Source organism: Heliangelus exortis, chromosome 14 (assembly GCF_036169615.1).
Source record: "Heliangelus exortis chromosome 14, bHelExo1.hap1, whole genome shotgun sequence".
In the NCBI taxonomy this organism is placed as follows: domain Eukaryota; kingdom Metazoa; phylum Chordata; class Aves; order Apodiformes; family Trochilidae; genus Heliangelus; species Heliangelus exortis.
The window spans coordinates 17236828-17256244 of NC_092435.1; the positions used below are offsets into that span (position 1 = coordinate 17236828).

A 19417-nucleotide genomic window follows, 5' to 3' on the forward strand; every position below is an offset into this window, starting at 1 on the left:
TTACAGCTGATGAGCTGAGCCACAAAAGCAGAAAACCTACCTGTGCTGCAGAGGGGGATGCAGTGCCATGGTGCCCAAAGTGCTAGGGGTCTGAGTGGGTACCAACAAACTGAAGAGTGCAGTTCATGAAGCATCTGAGCTGTGGTCCTGAGCAAGGTGTCTGTGCTAATTAGTGCAGTGAACACAGCTGAAATTACATCAGCTGTTCCCCAGCCAGAGATTCTGGGTGATCCTGTACTGTACCCTGCTGCTGCCAAAGCCATTGTAGATGTGCCCCAGGTGAGCTGCCCTAAGGCATTTGTCAAAGGACAGGGGACTGAAGTTGAGTTACTTAAGCATCATGGCTTTATGTCTGACCCACCTGACATCTCTGTAGGTTTGGAGGGTGGCATCTGGCCAGCAGCTGCTCCAGCATCACTCCCCCAGTTCAGCTGAAACCCCCCAGACCTGGCCTGAGCTCTGCTCCTGGCCTCCCCACTCCCTCCAGAATCACCCCTCCATGCACCACCACATCTGCCCGAAGCATTTCCACTTCAGGTCTCTGCTGCAGAGAGGCTTCTTGACTTGCAGCATGTTTAACAAGACAGCAGTTCAAGGCAGAGGAAAACATCAAACTCAATTATGCCTGAATCCATGTTCCTAAGAATGTAAAGGAAATGCAGTCAAAATGAACTATAGAACCACAGAAAGTTAATGTATGCTCGTTTGTATATCAGGCCATTGTCCAGGGGAACTCTAAGTTTCCTCTTGGGATCTATAATGAATAGAGCTATAAGAGAATGTTGTGGTGGCAGAGATTTCTCTTTTCCTACTATTTAACATAGAACAATATAGAACCAAAACAAAAAGAAGCTTTTCAAAGGCAAGCAGCACAATGCACACTGGAGGACATCGCTTCAGCCATTAAATGAAAGAGCACCAGAGGCACCTTTGCCCTGTGTATGCTGAGAATTTCTCTCCATTCCTTTATCATGTACACTGCAAGAAGATCAGCATGTCAGATACTCTCCTTACATCCCACCACACCCAAGTGCCACTACTTTGCTTTCACCTCCAGCACATGTCAAGACCAGAACAGAGATAAGCAGAAAGATTTTAAAACAGGAAAGATGACTAAAGGAATGAGGCTGCTCTGGGCTCTTTAACTCCTTTTACTGTCTCTTTGTAAGTCTGGGTAGCTTAGCTCTAAAGTTAAGGAGTCTGAATATGGTGACACCAAACAAGACCAGATACATTGGTCAGTCTGGGAATTAAAAGATCTGCAGCATTATCTGCCTGACTCATCAGGGTGAAGTGTTTCTCCTGAACCATAATGGTCATGTCAATATTAACTATCATTGCTGCTCCAACAATGCCAAAGAAGTTTAACCACCATACCAGGAACATCCAGAACCTGTAATCCCAGAGTCACAGGGCAAAGCCTCTAGTATTGCCCTCATGCAGGCTGTCAAGCACTGGGCTTTTGATTTTAATGTTATGTTTGGCCTTTTGTTCAGAAAAGGGCTAGTGCATCACTAAGTGATTTCCACAGTATCAGTTACAACTTGTGATGGAACTTGGTGTGACCCAGGAAGAAGAAACAGCCACCTGAGGAGAAAGGGGAGTGACAAATCTTTGCTGTTTGAATCCACATCCCTCTGTCCCCTTTCTGCACAAGGAGAAAATCCTTAGTGGCTTCTTTTATGCAGCAGCCAGCCCCTAAAGGACATTCTGCAGTACTGCACAGGCACTGTGAGCTACTCGGGGCACTTGCAGAGCCTGGACCTGAGCTGATTTATGCTGATAAAGATTCATACTCTCAGCTTTGTGCCTCATATTTGTGGCCAAAGTGACTCTGCCCAGTCTTTTATCTTTCAGTGCTTATTCCTGTTTTCCCAAGCAATAGCTGCTGATTGCTGGGACACACTTTTGTTGTTTTAATGTAAACTATCTTTCAAACCAGGTTTTTTGAAAATTTTTAGTTGAATCAGGAAGATGCTGAAACCAAAATTTCTAAGTCAAGTGGTCAAGCTGAGGGATGTCCAAGGCATAGGTGGACAGAAAGGCAAAATGTCAAATTTGCATCACTCAGTGACAGACACAAATCCCTGTAGCATTTAAAAGTCTACATTTATATTTTAAAGTACAGTGATGCCATAGTACTGTGCACTGGAAGAGCAAATGGCCCTGACTGGCAGCTATGCAAACTCTGCTCCATGGAAATCAGAACTAGCTCCATTTTAGCTTTTCTAGTAATCCCACTTTGAGCACAGAATGTTGAGCTTTACTGCCCTGATTTTCTCAAAAGTGCATGACAGGTTTGGCAAATGAAAACTGAGATTTATACCCTGACAAAACCATCTCCTTTCCTCTTCTTTTGTCCTTCTGCCAGAAGCTCTCCAGAAAGCTGTAGATACTGTCATGGAGAATGTTAAAACTTGTGCACATATTCTTGGGGTGGGAAAAGGAAAACCTTTCCCTTGGGAGCATTAGTCTGCACTTGTAGACTTGTGGGATGTCATAGTGCCTGTTTGTGGCTGCCTGCCCTAGATGATAGTGCACACCAGCTCTGACAGGCTGGATAGTACATTAGGAAAAGAAGGTTAGTAATTTAATGTTAATATAACAACCACAGTTATGCACAAAATTCAACAGAGATCAACTTGAGTAGCCAGAAGGCACATTACTTCATGATCTATTAAATAAAATTAATAATGGCATTTCACTGTGTAGGTTTGAATATTAAAGTACAAATGCAAGGTAGACAACAATAAAAAAGGCAAACTCCATGGCTAGTTTATGCCAAATGTTTTTGTCCTTGCTATAAGGATGGCAGTCCAATTAGTATATTGTGAAATCCCAGATTTCTTCTAGGGGTCTTTTTGGGTCCATGTTCTAGTCTAACAATGCTCTTGTGATGTAAGCCATAGCATATAAGTAACCAACTTTATTAGTCTTTCTGGTTGAAAATTCTGTAGTTAAACAGTATCCCTAGATAATCCCATGTCTCCAGTATACTGAGAAGAAATCAGAATTGTATAAATCCTCCTCCAAATGTAATGGCAAAATTTCCTGATGGAAATCACAGTGTACAAAACCCAGATGGGGGGAACCTTTGCTATACCCTGCTCAGCAGGCTGCTGTCCTCCCAAATTCACCTTGCTAGACAGGTCCTCCATCCCTGGAGTTGTGGCATATTGGCTCTTCTGTTGTGACCTGCACTTCTCTTTCATTAGGGCATAGTGATGCTGCCCAGACTGACCCCAGGAATGAAGTTACCCATGCTTATATGGCTTGGCTATATTCTCTGGGAAAGCCACGAGAAAACAGTCCAAATGTGAGCACAGCCTAGAAATCCTGCAGTGATTTCAAACCTATAAATACATCACACTGAAAACTTGGTTTATCTCCTTCCTGCATGAAGTCAGAACCTGACATATCAGTGGGTTAAGTAATAAAACTGTTAATGGGATCATTAGCAGCTACATGGCAACAACTGGCCCTCACTTTCCCAGGGACCCATGGTATCATTATATTTGGAAAAGTCATCACTGAGTGGGATGATGAGCTGTGAGAAACTCAGGGCTCTTTCAAAGGGAGATGGGCCAACTGCATTGAGATCAGAGCCAGAGGAGGCTCTGCCCCAGGGAATCCCTCCCCACTGCATCATCTGCTCCGTTCATGCTGGCATAGGATTTTTGGGATTAATTATTCTGTCTGGTAATTCTTATTGGGCCAAACCCTTTTCTCTTGCCTTAGCTGTTGCTCTGTCCTTACTCAAGAGGAAATTTGCCAAGACTGAAGGAAAGTTGTTTTAAGCATGAGAGCCTCCAAGAGGCTTAGCTGAATGAGATCTTTAAAGTCAAAATAAATGTGAGGTGAGAGCATGGGCTGGTTCAGGAATAGCAGGAGGGGTTGGTGTGTTGCCTCACACAAGTGGATGCTGCAGTCTCCTTTTCTTCATCATAGGAAAGTTAGCAAGTTACTTAGCTTTCTCACTATGAGTTCTCACATCCAAAACAAATCAGGATTTTCCAGCCAGATCAGTAAAATCTCTACCTTTATACAGCATGCAGCCAGAGAGCAGCTTTCAGTCATTTTTTTTTCTCACTCAGATTCAACCACAAAATGCATAAACAACCAGAATAAAATAAATGTTCTCGGTCACACAAAGGCAGATTCAAAGACAGGCTGTTTATTGACTTCAGCCAAGCTACAGCTTTAAACCTGTGTAACTGAGAGCAAAACTTGTCCCAAGTGCATGAACATGAAATGAGAATAATCCAGACATCATCCATTTGTAGAGAAGAAAATGTGGCAGGCCAAAAGGTTAGCTGATTCTCTCTGTTTCACACCATGTAATAGCTTAAATTGTGTTTAAAAGGTTCTTAGGGTGACATCATTGTTTAGATTCACTTGAATCATACTTTAATTGTAACAGTACAAAACCCCTTTAACCAGCCAGATTTACTGTTTAGCTCCATCCTGCTGTGTCATGCAGCAGCAAGAGCTGATACAACTTCCGTGCCTCATGTACAGCCAGAAAGAGATCTGGGAAAAGTATTTCTCCCCACACCTGTGTGCTGCATTATTATTTCTTCTGATATTCCTTGTGGGTTTAGGAGCAAAGTGATACCTGTGTTTTTAGAACTGGATGCTCATGAATTCTTTTCCCTTACCTTTGCAAATTATCAATCACAGTATTAATTCAGGAGTGAGCACAGCAGCAGTGAATGGACTGGGTACCCTCCCCTAAGTGGAGGTGGGGGATGTTCCCCCATCAGTGACCCAGTGTTGGATAGCACAGCACCTGTGGGACTTATTTTACTGCAAGGAAAGACAGAGAGCTTGAGGTTTGCCACTGATAACCCATAGTGCTTTACTTCCCTCCTTTCAAACACTTGCATGTGTCTTCCTGTTCGGGGATCTGGGCAAACTCTTCCAGCAGCCATTTCCTGGCTGAAGGCAGCTTGTGATGAGGATTGCCCACCAGCAGGGCTTCCCAGTGCTACTGTGTGGGCATGTGTTAGGGCCCCTCGGGGAGCCGGCTTCAGGCAGCTGGAAGAACAAGTGAAGAAGCAGAGGGGGAAAAACACATTTTATAACTCCTGGAGGACACACTGCACGTAAAAGGTCTGAAGTGCCGACCCCTGCGCGACCCAGCCCAAAAGCTGGGGAAGTCCGGGCTGGGTGTCAGCTTTCAGGGATGATCCCTATGGCTACAGAGTGAGCCCTTCTCAGGAGCTGTGAATCTGGGCAGGCTTCTGGGGACAGGGAGGAAATTGCTTTAGCTCCTAAATTACTGTCTTCAGCACTGATTTCAGTTAATGAGGTGAGATAATGGCAAACAGGATGAATACCTTACAGAATAGCTGCTTCTGTGTCTTTCTGTGGAGTATCCCTGTGAGCAGTCCCATTTTGCTCACTACTATAGAGGAACAGGCAAAGTAGCCCCGTGGTGGTTGGTGCTTTTCCTGCAAACTGACCTTAGTGTAATTGTAAGGAAGAATTCCAAGGTGTGCCATTTCTGAGCTGCAGGCTCTAAAGGAAGCAAACAGTTTGGCAGAGGTGTTTTAAATTCATGGAGATCTTGTAAAAAATGGAACAGGTAATGACTAGGTCAAGCTTCCTTGACCCTCAAATCAAGAACAATCCCAGCAGGGCTGAAAACTCCCCTCTCTACTTCCTTGGTAATCACGTTCCCACAGTTCAGAAAAACACAGGAAGATCTAAGGAAACCTATGTGGAAATGCAGAAGACAAAAGGCAACTGATCTGAAAATAGAAGGTTGGTCCCTATATTTCCTTTACATTCTGGGCCTGAGTTTAGTTTTTGGCTGAATTTTGAAATCTCAGGGACCATATGCTTTTGCCATTCCCTGCAGGGCACAAAGGAAGACTGGTTTGTTCAGCCTTTCATCACTCCAAGGGTTGGACGAGGTTCTTCCCTTCTTGCTTGGTAATGTCAAGGACTCCTCAGTGCTAAAACTTTACTGCTTGGAGCCACAACAAAAGCCCTGGACACTGGTTACACCACACACACACACACACACACACTAGCTGTGAGCCTGGCATTTCTAGATTTTGAGGAGGGAAAGCTTGCAAATACAGCTTCTTGTAAAATTCAGTACAGCAGGAAGACTTAGTGCATCTGCTTGCAGAAAGGAAGAGATTCAGCTGCAGGTCTCAGGCAATTCCACTTCAGCTTGCCAAAAGCCTTGTGGCATTTTTAAAGGCAAAATTAATTTTGGTACAGGGAAGGGAGACTGTGCAGACTCCTTTTACGGTAAGGCCGAGAAATTCCTCTTGGCTTTTTCTAATGTTAAAAATTCAAGGAATCCTGAGCCTTGAGGGGAATTTAGAAGACATTCAGGGAAAAGGGGGGAGGGTAGGGGGGGAAGAGCAAGAGAGGGATGTAGGATGTAGTGAGGACAAAAAGTCTGCACTGTAAGGACAGCCTAAGCTGAGGACTTGGGGATGAGAATATTGGACTGCCTCATAAAGCAGCCCACAGACTTACTCACTACCCATCAGAGTGCATAGCTGTCTGACACTGTTAGTAGCAGCCTAATACAGTACAAGGGTTAACAACATTTACACGGGACAGTAGCTCAGCTGATCTTAGTGTTTGAGTTCACTTTGTACCTTTCCAAAGCTTTTGTAAGCACAGAGCTGAGACAGTCACTGGGGTACGTAGGGTGCAAAGCCAGCAGTGGCTGCATGTGCAGCAAGCTCTGTCTCAGCTACAGCAAAGAAAAACACCATCACACCAGATTCAGCTCTGTCAAGTGAGGACTGGTCTTGATCCAAGAGATTCATTCTTCTTTTGTATTCTAGTCATTGGCCAATGCAGGAGATCTGATCAACTTGTGAAAGCAGTCACGGGATTGGACTTGTTCAGCTCTGAATTTACACTAATCCCTGGTTTCAGGTGAGTTGGGGTTCCCCACACAAGTGTGTTCAGCACTCGGGCAGTGAGGAGTTTGCACAAATGGGCAGCCATCAGTTCTGCTCATCACAGCCTCATGAGATCAGACTCTCCACCTTCTTTGAACCTTCCTCTTTCCCCACTTGAGGAAGAGGCTCATGGACGATTCCCTAAGGTCACACCTCTTATACAAAAACCTTGCTTCACATGATTTGTTCTAATCTTGCCCTGCTTCTGATGATTGCAAGCTCTCTGCTGCTAAAGTTCTACTCCCTGGGGCAAGCTTCAAGCATGTACTTACATTAAATGCCATTTCCAGATAATAGCCTTGGCTGGCTGATTTTGGCAGCTTCTACTATTTTCTCTGTGGCCTTAAAAAGAAAAATTAAAGAAGTGCCTAACTTGGTGAGGAGATCAGTTCTCTATTACACACATTTTATGCCAGGGTACTTAGGTAGCCAGTTTTTTTTTTGGTTGTTTTGACTGAGCTCTGTCTGAAGGTGAGGACTGGAGGAATGGAAATATCTTGATTCATTCATGTCCTGTCAGTTATCTGAGATGGTTTCTGAAGGAAAACACTGCAGACAGACCTGGTTTGTTCCTAGCTGTTGTTTAGGTATTCCAAACATCTTTTAATTACTTCCACTTGTAATCCCTATTCCAGTGACATCAGAGAAAAAAGGAAAAGTGGAGCAAGGCTGATCAGAGGAAATATCAAACCAAGCATGTGAACTTAGGTATGGCTAAGCTTCAGTGTCCTTCTCATACTGACTTTCAAAGTCAAATGCTGCCTCTTGGAAATTTCCTGTGTAGTTTTAAAAAATGCAGGTTGCTGTTGCTGCCCCCCAAACTGTTTTGCAATGTATACTGAAAGCAGCTTCTTTGTTCAACCTGTCCTTTGCTGATGAGCAGGTGACCCTTGCTGCATATACTGTGCAATTGTCTTTGGAAGCAAAAGAGAAGTTTCATCTCTGAATGTATACTCCACAGGGCAGATTTTCACCCTCCTTCAAACTGTGCTGCCAATTTGGAAGACAAAATTATGAGAAACACAGGTCACCTACCACTGACTGTACCTAAGAAATATCCTGTGGTGGTTGGAAACTTTTTGTCCTTGTGCATAAACCTGCTAACAACATGAATATTATTTATTCTGCCCAACTTGATGTTACTTCAAACTGAGGTAGATTGAGGTACCTGCTTTTTACCAGTACTGCATCATAAAATGAACAGTTCAGAGAATGGAAGGACAGAGATAACTCCAATGTGCCTCCTTGCTCTTATTTAGATTCTCACATACTAACAGACCAGTGGGGAAATGCATGAATATAAATATATTTTTTAAAAATTCTTAAAAAAATATGTTAAGTTCTTATACCAGAAACCTCGAACAAACAATCTGGTTTGTATTCTCAGCATTCTTTTGGGTACAATGCTGTTTTTTTGAAATTCAGGGAGCATTCAGAAATACTTTCCATTTTTTCCCCCTTGCCTTAAATAGATGAATTAGAGTAAAGAGATTTCCAGTTGGTTCTCAATGTAGCAGCTTTAGGCAAGAGGCTCATATATCACAATCTTAATGAAAGTCTTCTCTGCTTTTTATAACATTTTCCCACAATAAAGCAAATGTTTAGGAATAACACCAATTAAGAGACACATTTTTGGTTTACTAAACCTGATCATCAGCCTGTATTGTTAGGACTCCAGTCCTCAGCTTTCCAGCTCTGGCTGCCTCAGAGAAAGGCAAAAGCAAAGCATACACTCAATGCTCTGACTCTGCAGCAGCTCACCACTGAGCCCACAGCCTCTCTGGCTGTACACAGGGAGCATCCCAGCTGGCAAATCAGGAGCAGTCTGAGCTCTTGAAGCTTTTGACTTAGCTACAGATACGTAGCAGATTTGAAATGTGTATTTAGCAAGCTAAAATGTCCATCCTAGTATATTGTGTTTGGAGAAGAGGTTGCAACATACAACAACAGAAAAAAATCTATTTCACATTTGCTTTTTATTTCAAAGGGATTGGACAGGACCTGATTTGTCTTCTTGCATCTTACTAGTTTTCCAGTATTAGATCATTGAAATTACTGGGTATAATCCAGCACCTGAAAAGTTGTTTTGATTGCTCATCTAGTAAAAACTTGTTGATGATAATATCAGGGAGTAAAGTATACTAAGTTTTTCATGCAACATATAAGGTATTGTATTGCTATCCTCTGCAGATTGCTTTGTTAAAGGATTGTTTTTAAACCAATGCACTCCATACCTACATGTGCCAACACTTGTCATTTGCACAAAAATAACTACATCAACATTTTTGAGCAGAAAGACCCTGAGTAGTACTCTAAGAGGTTGAACATAAGCTGTGTAACAAGCGAAAAGGAAGTGGAGATTTAATGATTCTTGTAGAACTGTCCTAGGAAATTTAAAGATGCATAAAATATTTTGAAGCTGTTATTTTATAAATAACACAGGAAATTATTGGCATAACATTTGCATGATCTCTTCCCTGTGCTAGACCCCCAAAAGGGCTGAAAGTGCCAAATATATCAGGAGTTCTCTATAGGAGATCATCCTTTGATCTGGATGAACTGTCCATATAGTCAGGGATTACTGAATGGCTCTGGTTACCTTCTGTCCCCAGGGCACACCCAGGCAGAGGACAGTGGCACAGTGGTTGCAGTCAGCTGCTGGTGCAGAAGGAGATGGCACTCAGAGTACTTTGCTAAACTGTGGGGTGAGCTGGGAGAGTTTCCCTTCACTTGGGCATCTGGGAAGTCCTGGCCAGGAGGTATCCCTGCACCCAGCAGCTGCACTGCCCTCACTGAGCACCTCAGGTACTCAATGTCTTCCACAGCTGGAACATCGTCTGTCTGCATTGCAGATGAAATTGGACTGGAATCACAGTCAGCCTCTCTTCAGTCTAACTCTGCCTAATTTTGACCACAAAGATCCCAGAGAAGGTTTAACCTACAGCCTGCAGAATAGATCTGTGCCTCTTGTGCCTCGGGAGGTTAAATGAAGTTTTGTTGAATTCGTGGCTGGAGGTGAACTTTGAGAGAAAGGTGGCTGAGGAGTTCATACCTCAATCATATCAGTGCTATCCAGAATCCTCCAACTTCCTGGCCCTGTTTCAGTTTGGCTTCCAGCCTAATTAGGGCACACAGAGTCTTTGCTAGCACATTATCTTTTCCTAATGATAGACACAGGTCTGACATCCATAATGCTGCTTCCAAATCCATCATCAGCCTTTGCCTACAGGGACAGTTAGCGATGTGCCTGCCTCCCTTCCTTGATCACAAGGTACAGACATTGCCTCCTCTCTGCTGTTCCTGTGCCCAGAACTGATGATGGGAAAGTGAATCTGAACCAGATTCCAAAGTTGTGAGGACCACGGTTATTAGGAAATCAACCTGGTGAGTAGGAACACAAGTCAGCCCTGAAACATGGGCTTTTCACCCACCACCTTCTCCACCTCATCCTGCAGTGTCAGGAACACTTGTGGAAAGACACACCTGGCTCCCTTCTGCCTAACACTCCTTATTATCTCCCTCTGATCCACCAACATCGGTGGCGATTTGTGCTTTCGTGAAAAAACTCACACCGGGTTTCTGATAATGCATTTTTTACAGACAACTTTTCCTGACTTCACACCAAAGGTAGCGTGCAGCTGGCTACTCCCACACGTGTCAATAAACCCAGGCTTCTGACGCTTCACCAGGTGCATCTCAAGGTGTGATGTGACCCACTGGGGCTTTTAGAAACAACAAAAAGGCGGAGGAGGGGGCGAGGGGGGACGGAGGGCGCGGAGGCTCTGCGGGTCCATTCGTCTTTACCCCCCCCCCTTCTCCGCCGCCCCGCGCGTCCCCTCAGGAGGCGCCACCTAGCGGCCCGCCAAGTGCCCCCTGAGGAGACGCCATCCCCTCAGGCAGGGGCAGGCAGCTGCCTGCACCCTTCACCCTCTCCTCTTCACCCCCCCTCTCCGAATCCCACCCGTGAACGGGTCTTACCGTGGAGAAGAAAAAGCCCCTGAAGGGCATAGACGGCCAGGGCAGCGCTGGGCCTGGGGACCATGGTGTGTTGCAGGTGACCGGTAATATCCCTTTGTGAGGCGCGAGGAGGAGAGGTCCGCAAAAAGGGAGTTAAATTTTCTTGCCAACAGCGAAGTTTCTTCAAGCGGGAAGGGAGGGGAAGAACAAGGCGTGCAAAAGTTCCCACTTGTTGCTTCCAGTTAAATTGTTCTTTCCATTCACCGCTTCATCCTTGGGCTGCGGATTTTGGTTTTTCCTTCACTTCTTCTCAAAGTGCAAGTTTTTAAGTTTCCCCCCCTTCCCTCCCTCCCTTTAATAACTTTATTCCTCTTCTCCGCCTGCTTTTCTAATTCATGGGATGCCCGAGGGGGAGTATTACTCTGCCTGAAAAGAGAAGGCTCCCCAGTCTGTCTGGGTGCTGCCAAGTAACTCAAGGGGTTAAAAAAAAAGGCAGAGCAAAAGCACCAGAAAAGTTTGACGAAAAGTTTCCTCCAGCCGGTGAGCCGCTGCTCCGAGAAGTTCTTTTGCCTGCAGCTCGGGATGAGGTGGCTGAACTGACAAAAAGCCTCCTCTTAGATGGATTTATCCAGGGAGGTGCAGGTGCTGCGGAGATGAGGAGGAAGAAGGGGAAAAAAAACCCACCAAAACCAAACCTCTCAACTTCAGGCAGTTGTGGAAGGCAGAACGAGAGGGAGCTCCCGCGTTCCCCAGCCTGGCTACCTGCCGGGGGCCACCCCGCAGCGCCCGGGGCAAGCGGCCGGCGAGCTGCTGGGCTTGGGCATGGCCAGAGCCCGCCCTAGGTGGTGTTTCTCTCTGCCTTTTTTTTTTGTTTCCCCCACCCCTCTGGGTTTGGTTTGCTTTCGCTGGGAAGTTTGATGCGAGCCCGAGATTCTTTATAGGGACAGGAAAAAAAAAAAAAAGGAGGAAGGAGAGACGTCACCAGCCGAGGCAAGGGGACTTCACTCGCTCTCCCTCCCTCTCTGTCATTTCACAGAGCTCCTGGGTTTCCTGTTGCTGCTGCTGCTGAGATGGGGCAAAGACACGAGACGAGTTGTCCCCCACTGCCTCCCAGCATCGCTTGTCCCTGCAAAGCCGGAGCTGCGTGAGCATCAGGTGGCAACATCTCCCCCGGTCCTGCCCCCGCTTCACCCGTAGGCAGAAAGGTGGACAGGGTGCCAGCACCCCCTTCCCGGCTTCCCCTTCCCAGCTCCGGGGCTCTCAGGGCTCCAGGGCACGGGGAAGGGGAGTGCAGAGGGACACCACCTGAGAAACAGGCTCCCTTGCAGGAGTGAGGTCTTTTCCCCTCCTCCTGATTATTTAGCAGTTTGGGGTTCTTTCTGTGTTACTCTGCATATCCTTCTGGAATGCCACCTCCATTGTCCCTGCACTGTTGCCTCCCTTCTTGCAGCAGCTGCTGCTGTGCATCCCTTGCTCTTGGGGCACAGTGGAAGTTTGTCTGAAAAAGGGTATTTTGGCCAAACCTAATGGTGTAATTTATATGGCACAGCTGCCTCCCCCATCTCTTGTGGGTTTCTCATAGCAGTTGCTTGTGTGTCACCTGAGCATTACCTCCAGCCACTTGGGTATAGAAAGATTGCCCACGCACTGAGGCTTCCACCCTCTCCATGAGTTTTTGCTCTTGCCATGCCAGGCAGGAGCTCAGCAGGGTTGAGCACTCCTGTGCTGCTGGAGGACAGTATGTATGGTTTTGCAGAGGACAGGCAGATGTTTCCCCTTTCAGCTCCACCCTGGTAGAACACAGTCCTTTCCTGGTTCAGGGCTACTTCTTCAGCCACAGGTGCCACTGCAAGGGTCAGAAACTCTTTGTTAGTGTGAGGTGTTGTAGGAGACATCCCAGTGCATGCAGAGGAAATGCAGGAAATGCAGGCTGGGAGGGATCTGTGCCAGTGCAATGCACGTACCAGTTACATGGCTTTTAATGCACCCAAACCAATGCACTGTGCTGATAATGAGGGAGTGCTGGAAGCTCTGCAGCTTCCCACACAGATTGTCATTCCCAGTAATTCCACAAATGAGACACTGGAGTTAAATGACCTTTTACAGCCTTGCAGTAAAGCACTGCCAATCCCCATGGCTGAATGATGGGGTTTGTTTGCATTTTTTCATTGCTCTTGCTCAGGTCATCTTCAGAAGGAGAAGGATAGCAAGTGCATTAGACCTTATTTACACTGTCTGTATGGTTTAAGTGAAACTGGACTGTGGTCAGGGTATTAGGAAGATTTTTATGCCTCTTTTTAGTATTTTTCTATGTTTTTCATGTGCCTAACAAGTATGTATCCTACATTAAGATACACCAGAGCAAAGTGAGACATAGGTATGGTTCTGTGAATTACAAAACCATCTGTTATCCTGCAAGGAAAATCAGCATTTCAGAAGATCAGATTCTGTGATACCTGGTGTAGAAGTGTCCCAAATTTAAGCAGTAATTTGAACAAAGAATAGCCTCAGATATTTCCAGTTTCATGAGCAAGAAGAATAACTTCTCATGCAGTGTTGAATCAGGAACACTTTGCTCAATGCCACATGATGTTATTAATTAACAATTTTCATATAAATGCCCAGGTCATTTTTAAGATGAGAAATGCATTTTCTGTGCCTGAAATGAATGTCTGGAACATACAAAAAACTGCCCCAGAACTGTGTTGCAGTGATGGACTTCTAAATAGTTATGGATAACAGTAAAGACCAGTCTTCTAGGAAACTTGACAGAAGAATTAAAATTTATCTTAGTTATAGAACTATAGTTTATTTTTGATTTACAGGGAGGTGTTTGAGAATTCATTGGAGTTACCAGCCAGATGGTAGCAGATCACACTGAATTTGTGTGATGCTCCAGGTAATCCTTTTCTCTTTTAGTAAACTTAATTGATCATTTAATTGAGATTTAATGCTTAGAATTTCACAAGGAGTACATCATGAGAGCCTGGCCAAATGATCCTGGGGACTATTTTTAATTCTTTATTTTCTCCCTTTTGAACATGCAATATCAAAAATATGGTTGCAGGAATCACACAATCTGTTCCATTTTTCTCTGCCTGTAGCAACCTGTTAGAGCTTTTCCAAAGCATAGCAGACTTCCCTAACACAACAGCATGTTCTGTTCATACAGATGGGAAAGCAGTTCCCTAACTGGAGAAGAACCTCTTGTTAATCATACAGCTTCTTTTGCTGACACAGTTTTGAGGAACTCAAAGCTCTTTACTAATATTAACAAATAACTGAGTCTCACAGTACTCATGAGAATTACAGTAGGGCTAAGAAAAGGTCATTTCACCTCTTGATGAAATGCTTTTAGCTTTGCAAAGGCATCTGTCAGTTATATCAGTATGAACATAACTAAATAAAATAACAAGTAAGTGCAGATTGCTGTGTCTGGTGGAAACACTAGACAGATGGGATGGAAAGCAATAAGCAAGAATTTGGCCAAAAAACCAGGGCTATGGCTGTGCAGCACAAAGTGGGTAATTCTGCCCCGTGTCTTCAGGTAGAGGCACTCTGATGTAAAGACAGCCCCTCCTGTCAGCTTGTGTCAGTCCTGACCTGGGGCTTTTCTGCAGGATGGAGTTAACTCTCCAAAGCAGCTCTTGCCCTTTCAGTGGGAGAGCACTGAGTGTGTGCTGTGCTTAGTGAGAGCTGCCCTGGGCTTCCAGAGCTGAGCTTTTCTTGAAGAAAGAGAGGCAAGCAGAACATGGCAATGGATTGAAACACTTTTGTCTGGGCTGTTGATCTTTGGGAGCAGAGGAGAAGGCTTTAAGAACACCAAGTTGGCAGGCCTGTAGCTTTTCATTGCAGTGTGCTGTATCAGGTTCCTTATTTTCCTGAGAGGACCTAGAGCAGTTTTTGGATGGACAGTTCTCCATGACCTAGAAATTAAAGCCCCCAAAGAGTTAGCAGAAACAGTGAGGACATTGCAAATGGATTTTACTGCATTGTTCTGGGATAAAATAGGGCATGTTCCATGGATTCAGCTGTTATTTATTTGATGTACAGGGTGCCTTGGAGACATATGCTAACCCCCAAGACAGGCAAGGTGCTGGCTGCATGGTTTTGCAAGTAAACAAAAGTAAAGCCATCACTTTGCAGGGTGCAGGGACCACTGCCAGTCCCACATCCCCACAGACAGTAACATTGCAACAGTAGCTGCCTTAATCCCGAGGAGAGCTGCAAAGCCATCACTGGGTGTGCCTCCACAGTCTGGTCAGGCTGTCCTTTATGCACACACATCCTGCAGTCCCCTGTGGATCAAAAGACAAACAGGGTGGGGAACTTTTTGATTAAAATATTTTTCACCGGAAAATGGCATGTTATCAAAACACAAACCTTGTGTGGAAGTCTCAGTTTGGAATAATGGCTGCTAGGGATGCAGTTTCTAGGGAAAGAAGGCACCATCCCAGCCTTGTTTGGAGGTTGGTGATCTCCTGTGTGTTCAAGGTCTTGTTTCAAGACACTAGCCTGAGTTAGGTCAGAAAACTTTACTCACTTGTCTTGTAGAGAGCTCTGTTCAACAAATCTTGCAAACATGTCTGCTTACTTGTTCCTTTGTTTTTACAGAAACAGAGGAGAGGAAAAAAAAAAAGGCCACAAGAAAACCCCATTTGGCTCAAACTCAGAATGGGAACAAAATGTTTCTCTAGCTGGGAAAAACATTTCCTACACAGCTTTGTTCAAATCCACAGTAGTATACAGGCAATTAGAAGCCTAATAGCAAGAGATGTGGGTCCAGCAGAGTCATGGACACGTTTCTGATGACTTGCTGCTCCTCTGTGGGATGGCAGCTTCAGAGGGAAGGACAGGAAGCACACATAGTCATTAACAGAGTCTGTGCAACTTTCTTCTTTATACAAAAAGGGAAAACAAGACAAAGAAGGGTTTAATGAATCATCCAAAGCCACAAAGCAAAGCTAGAAGAGGACTGTCAGTCACTTTTAACAACAAAGCAAAAGTATAAGTAAAGTAATATACTGCAACCAGTATTATTTTCATTTAAAAATTGCCAGGCAAGAGGAATTTTCCTGTGGTGTGACCTTTTATCCATCCTTGCTTAGTGTCCTGGAAGGCTCTTCCCTTGCTGTCCCACTGAGGTTTGTCACTGCCCTTTTAGCCCCAGTCCCTGCCCTGCTGCTCTTCCCTCACACAATCTTTCTTGCCCTGGCACTGGTGCAAAAACGTGGGGACCTGCCTGAAAAACTTTTAAACACGGATGTTCAGACACCAGAGGAAAGCAGAACGTTTCATCCTTTTGCTGGAAACATGGGAGATTAAAGGATAAAGATTACTTACCTCCCATTATAGAGTGCTTTGAACTGCAGTTTGTTTTTTTAAACTTTAACATGGGGGAAATGTGTGATGTTCCATCTATTCGTGTTTCCGCTCTGAGGTTGTTTTTGAGCATCTCCTTGTAGCTGTTTGACTCGAATCCTTTATAATTGAGGCTGCCTGGGGAGATCCTTACAGCTTATAAATATAATCTAGGCCTTGGGCCCATACTGCTCTCAGAAGGAATTAACTGGTTTGGAGCAGCAGACAGACTCCTGAGCCAAGAGTACAAAACAAGAGAAATGTTAAGAAAAAAAAAAATAGCCATCCCCAAAAGGAGACAGGCATGGGGTTTGTTGATCACTGTTTTGTCCTGCTAGAGTCTGTGGCAGAAAGACAAAGATATCCACCTAATGAGGAAGAAATTCACGAGCCAGGTTTCATCCATACACAATGTTTGAGGTAAGAAAGATATTCCAGCCCTTTGAGGTACCTTCATCCACATCTTCTCCCTGCAGTGACCTTCCTCAGTCAGAGGCCAGGTTTCATGTGAAAGATTTTCCTTCGCCAGAACATGAACTTCAAAGTGGGAGAAGAATGGGTTTCATCCAGCTGCAGGTCTCAGAGTGAGCAACCAGGAATGCTCGTTTTATTTATTTTTCTTTGGATTCTAATTCCCCCATACTTGTTCTCTCTCTTTGGGGGCTAAACCAGATTTTCTTACCATTCTGACTGAGAATGAGAAACCAGATTTTCTTACCATTCTGACTGAGAATGAGGAACATGGTTCACACCCATGGTACTCTGCAGACGTTCCCTCTACATGGAAGTTTTCTGCTTACATCTCCAGAGCATGATCACCAGTTAGATCTGTCTGACTCAAATAGCTGCAGTGGAGGTAGAGAAGCCTTAGAGGACAAAAAAGCACAGACAGGCCTGGCCAGTAGCAAGACAGAAAAACATTAGTGATACCAGAGCACACATACTAATCAAGGCACCAGCCACATCAGTTATGAAAGTGTTAGGGTTAATTCAACCAACAGCACAAGGCTGGAATTCTCTACTGTGAGCTATTTAACTTGGTACCAGAGGGGCACTGTGTCCCAGTTTATCACTTAAGTCTTAGCATGTACCACTGCTTACTCCAAAGAATTTTAAAAGCCACGTTACAAGTGCTGCACCCCACTCCAGCCTTCCCCCCTCATGCTGCCCAGTGAAAACTGGGGAGGCAGTTTTGGATCAGCCAGTACCAGCCTATTCTCTCTCCCTGTTTGCTACCTCTTAGTGATTGCAATAGAGCAGCATCTGGAGCAATGTAAGATGTTCCCTTCAGCACTGACCTGCAAGGCCAGTGGGGAGAGGCCAGGAAAGCTCCAGACATCTCACTCACCATGCAGCATTCAGCTGGAAAGTGTGTGATAATCTTGCAGTGATGTGTCATTAATCATGACGTTATTTTTCTTCCTGTTATATTTGCTAAAAGAATATGCTCAGCACTCCTTTCACTGAGCTGCCATCTTTCTGTTAGATTTCACAAGCAAATACTTCTTGTCTCCATAGGACGAGCAGTGAGATTATTGCTGGTATCTCTAGCTCCAAAGTAAACCAGAGAGAGCAACATGACTCAGTGCAGCCAAGCCTGTGAGGCAAAAATAGCAGTCTGGTGTGTTGAGATGATGGAGAGAATCAAAGAGACACTGTCTACCAAAATGAAAATGTCTGCAAATGAGCTTTCAGCCAAGGCAAAGCCAAAAGAAATATATCTTCCATGGACTTATTTACTTCTGAAATCTGAAAGGAAGCAGTTGCTAAAGACAAATGGACATTGTGCTGAAGGTTTTAGAAACGAGACATGGTGGCACAAAGACACTGATAGTGAAACTGCCATCACTGATCTTCATTGTCCAAGCCACAAGGGACTGAATAAAAGCTTGAGCTAAAGCCAATAGAAGTGAATGGGAAGATTCCCACTGCTTTTAATGAGTTTTGGCTCTGAACCTGGATGAAGAAACGTAACTAACAATGAATAAATTAGGTTCTGAAAATCCTTTCACCCTTAACAGAACTCAGTGGGATTAGTAAAGTGACAAAGGGAATCTGTTTACGATGCATCTTTTTTCAGAAGGTGATTGTGTCCCTCATTGGATAAAAAAACCTAAGGGTCATGCATTGTCCTTCCACAGGTCAGCAGCAGCAGCAGTCAAACTGAAATCTCCAAGCAGAAAAACCCAAACCTGTCCTGGCTCCTCTAGCAGAAAGCCTCCCTTCCATCAGCCAGCATCTTCCTCTCACCACTGGTACCTGGGCAGGATGAGGTGTCAGGCTGAAGAGGACAGAGGACAACCATGAGGAGCCATGAGTGTGAACACAAAGAAAGTAAGTACCTGCCTTAAGGCTGCTGTGTGTCGTGAGCTGGTGCAACCCTGGGGCACTGCAAAACCAAGATTCACTGGGACAATTAATTGTAAAATTAAGGAATGGGGGGAAGAGAGAGCTTGTGGGAGGATAGCAGGAAGGGTTCATCTACCTGTCCTGTTCCTTCACCCCACCTACAGGGGGTGGGTGATGAAGGGAAGGAGAAGAAATATTTCATATTTGTTCATCCTCTGCGTTGCAAGTAGAATCCAACCCTAGGAGACCACAATGGTTCTTGCAGGGAGGCTGACTTGGATATAAGAGGCTTTTCTCAGCAAGGTCGCCAAGTGAGTCAGCACGAGGCCAGGAATAGTGCTCAGGACCAGCTTGTCTGAGTGGCTGTGTGGAGCTGAGACAACAGACTCCCCTTTGTCTCCTGGGAGTTAGCACCCCAGCCAGGGAGCTGTGCTCAGGCCGTTGGTTCAGCGTAGTCCATGCCATAAATTTCAGAGATAAAGTGTGCACTTCTTGGATGCTGTTTCTTGGAAAAAAAAAAAAAAAAACAGCTCACAAGACCTTGCGGTTCTCAGCAACTGCATTCTGCTGTTTTTCCTGTAAGTGTAGTCAGATATGTTCTTCCTGCTCAGTCCTCTCACTTCTCCAAGTTTCTCCATTAGCAGTCTCTTAAACTCAGTGGGATGTCAGACTTCTGATGGGAGGAATGATGGAGTTGTCAGGGCATTAGCCTCTGCTTTAATAGCATGATTCAAACTGTTCCTCTGCCTCAGCCCACCTGTGTATTCCTGGAAAAGCCACTTGATCTCACTGTCCTTCTGCTCCTCATCTGTAAA

At 44.9% G+C, this 19417-nt stretch overlaps 1 protein-coding gene across 3 annotated transcripts in view; it reads right to left on the reverse strand.

Annotated features, from left to right (window-relative positions):
* The window catches only part of LOC139802506 (vascular endothelial growth factor receptor kdr-like), a 118326-nt gene extending 106527 nt beyond the window's left edge, over nucleotides 1-11799 (reverse strand). The window contains exon 1 of one of the 3 annotated variants that reach the window (XM_071757702.1): nucleotides 10914-11799. In XM_071757702.1, the coding sequence (XP_071613803.1) occupies nucleotides 10914-10977 (64 nt within the window). In that variant the 5' untranslated portion in view covers nucleotides 10978-11799. The remainder of the gene's footprint in view (nucleotides 1-10913) is intronic. The other 2 variants (XM_071757704.1, XM_071757703.1) reach the window with 2 other exon arrangements.
* Between the last annotated feature and the right edge of the window lie 7618 nt (nucleotides 11800-19417).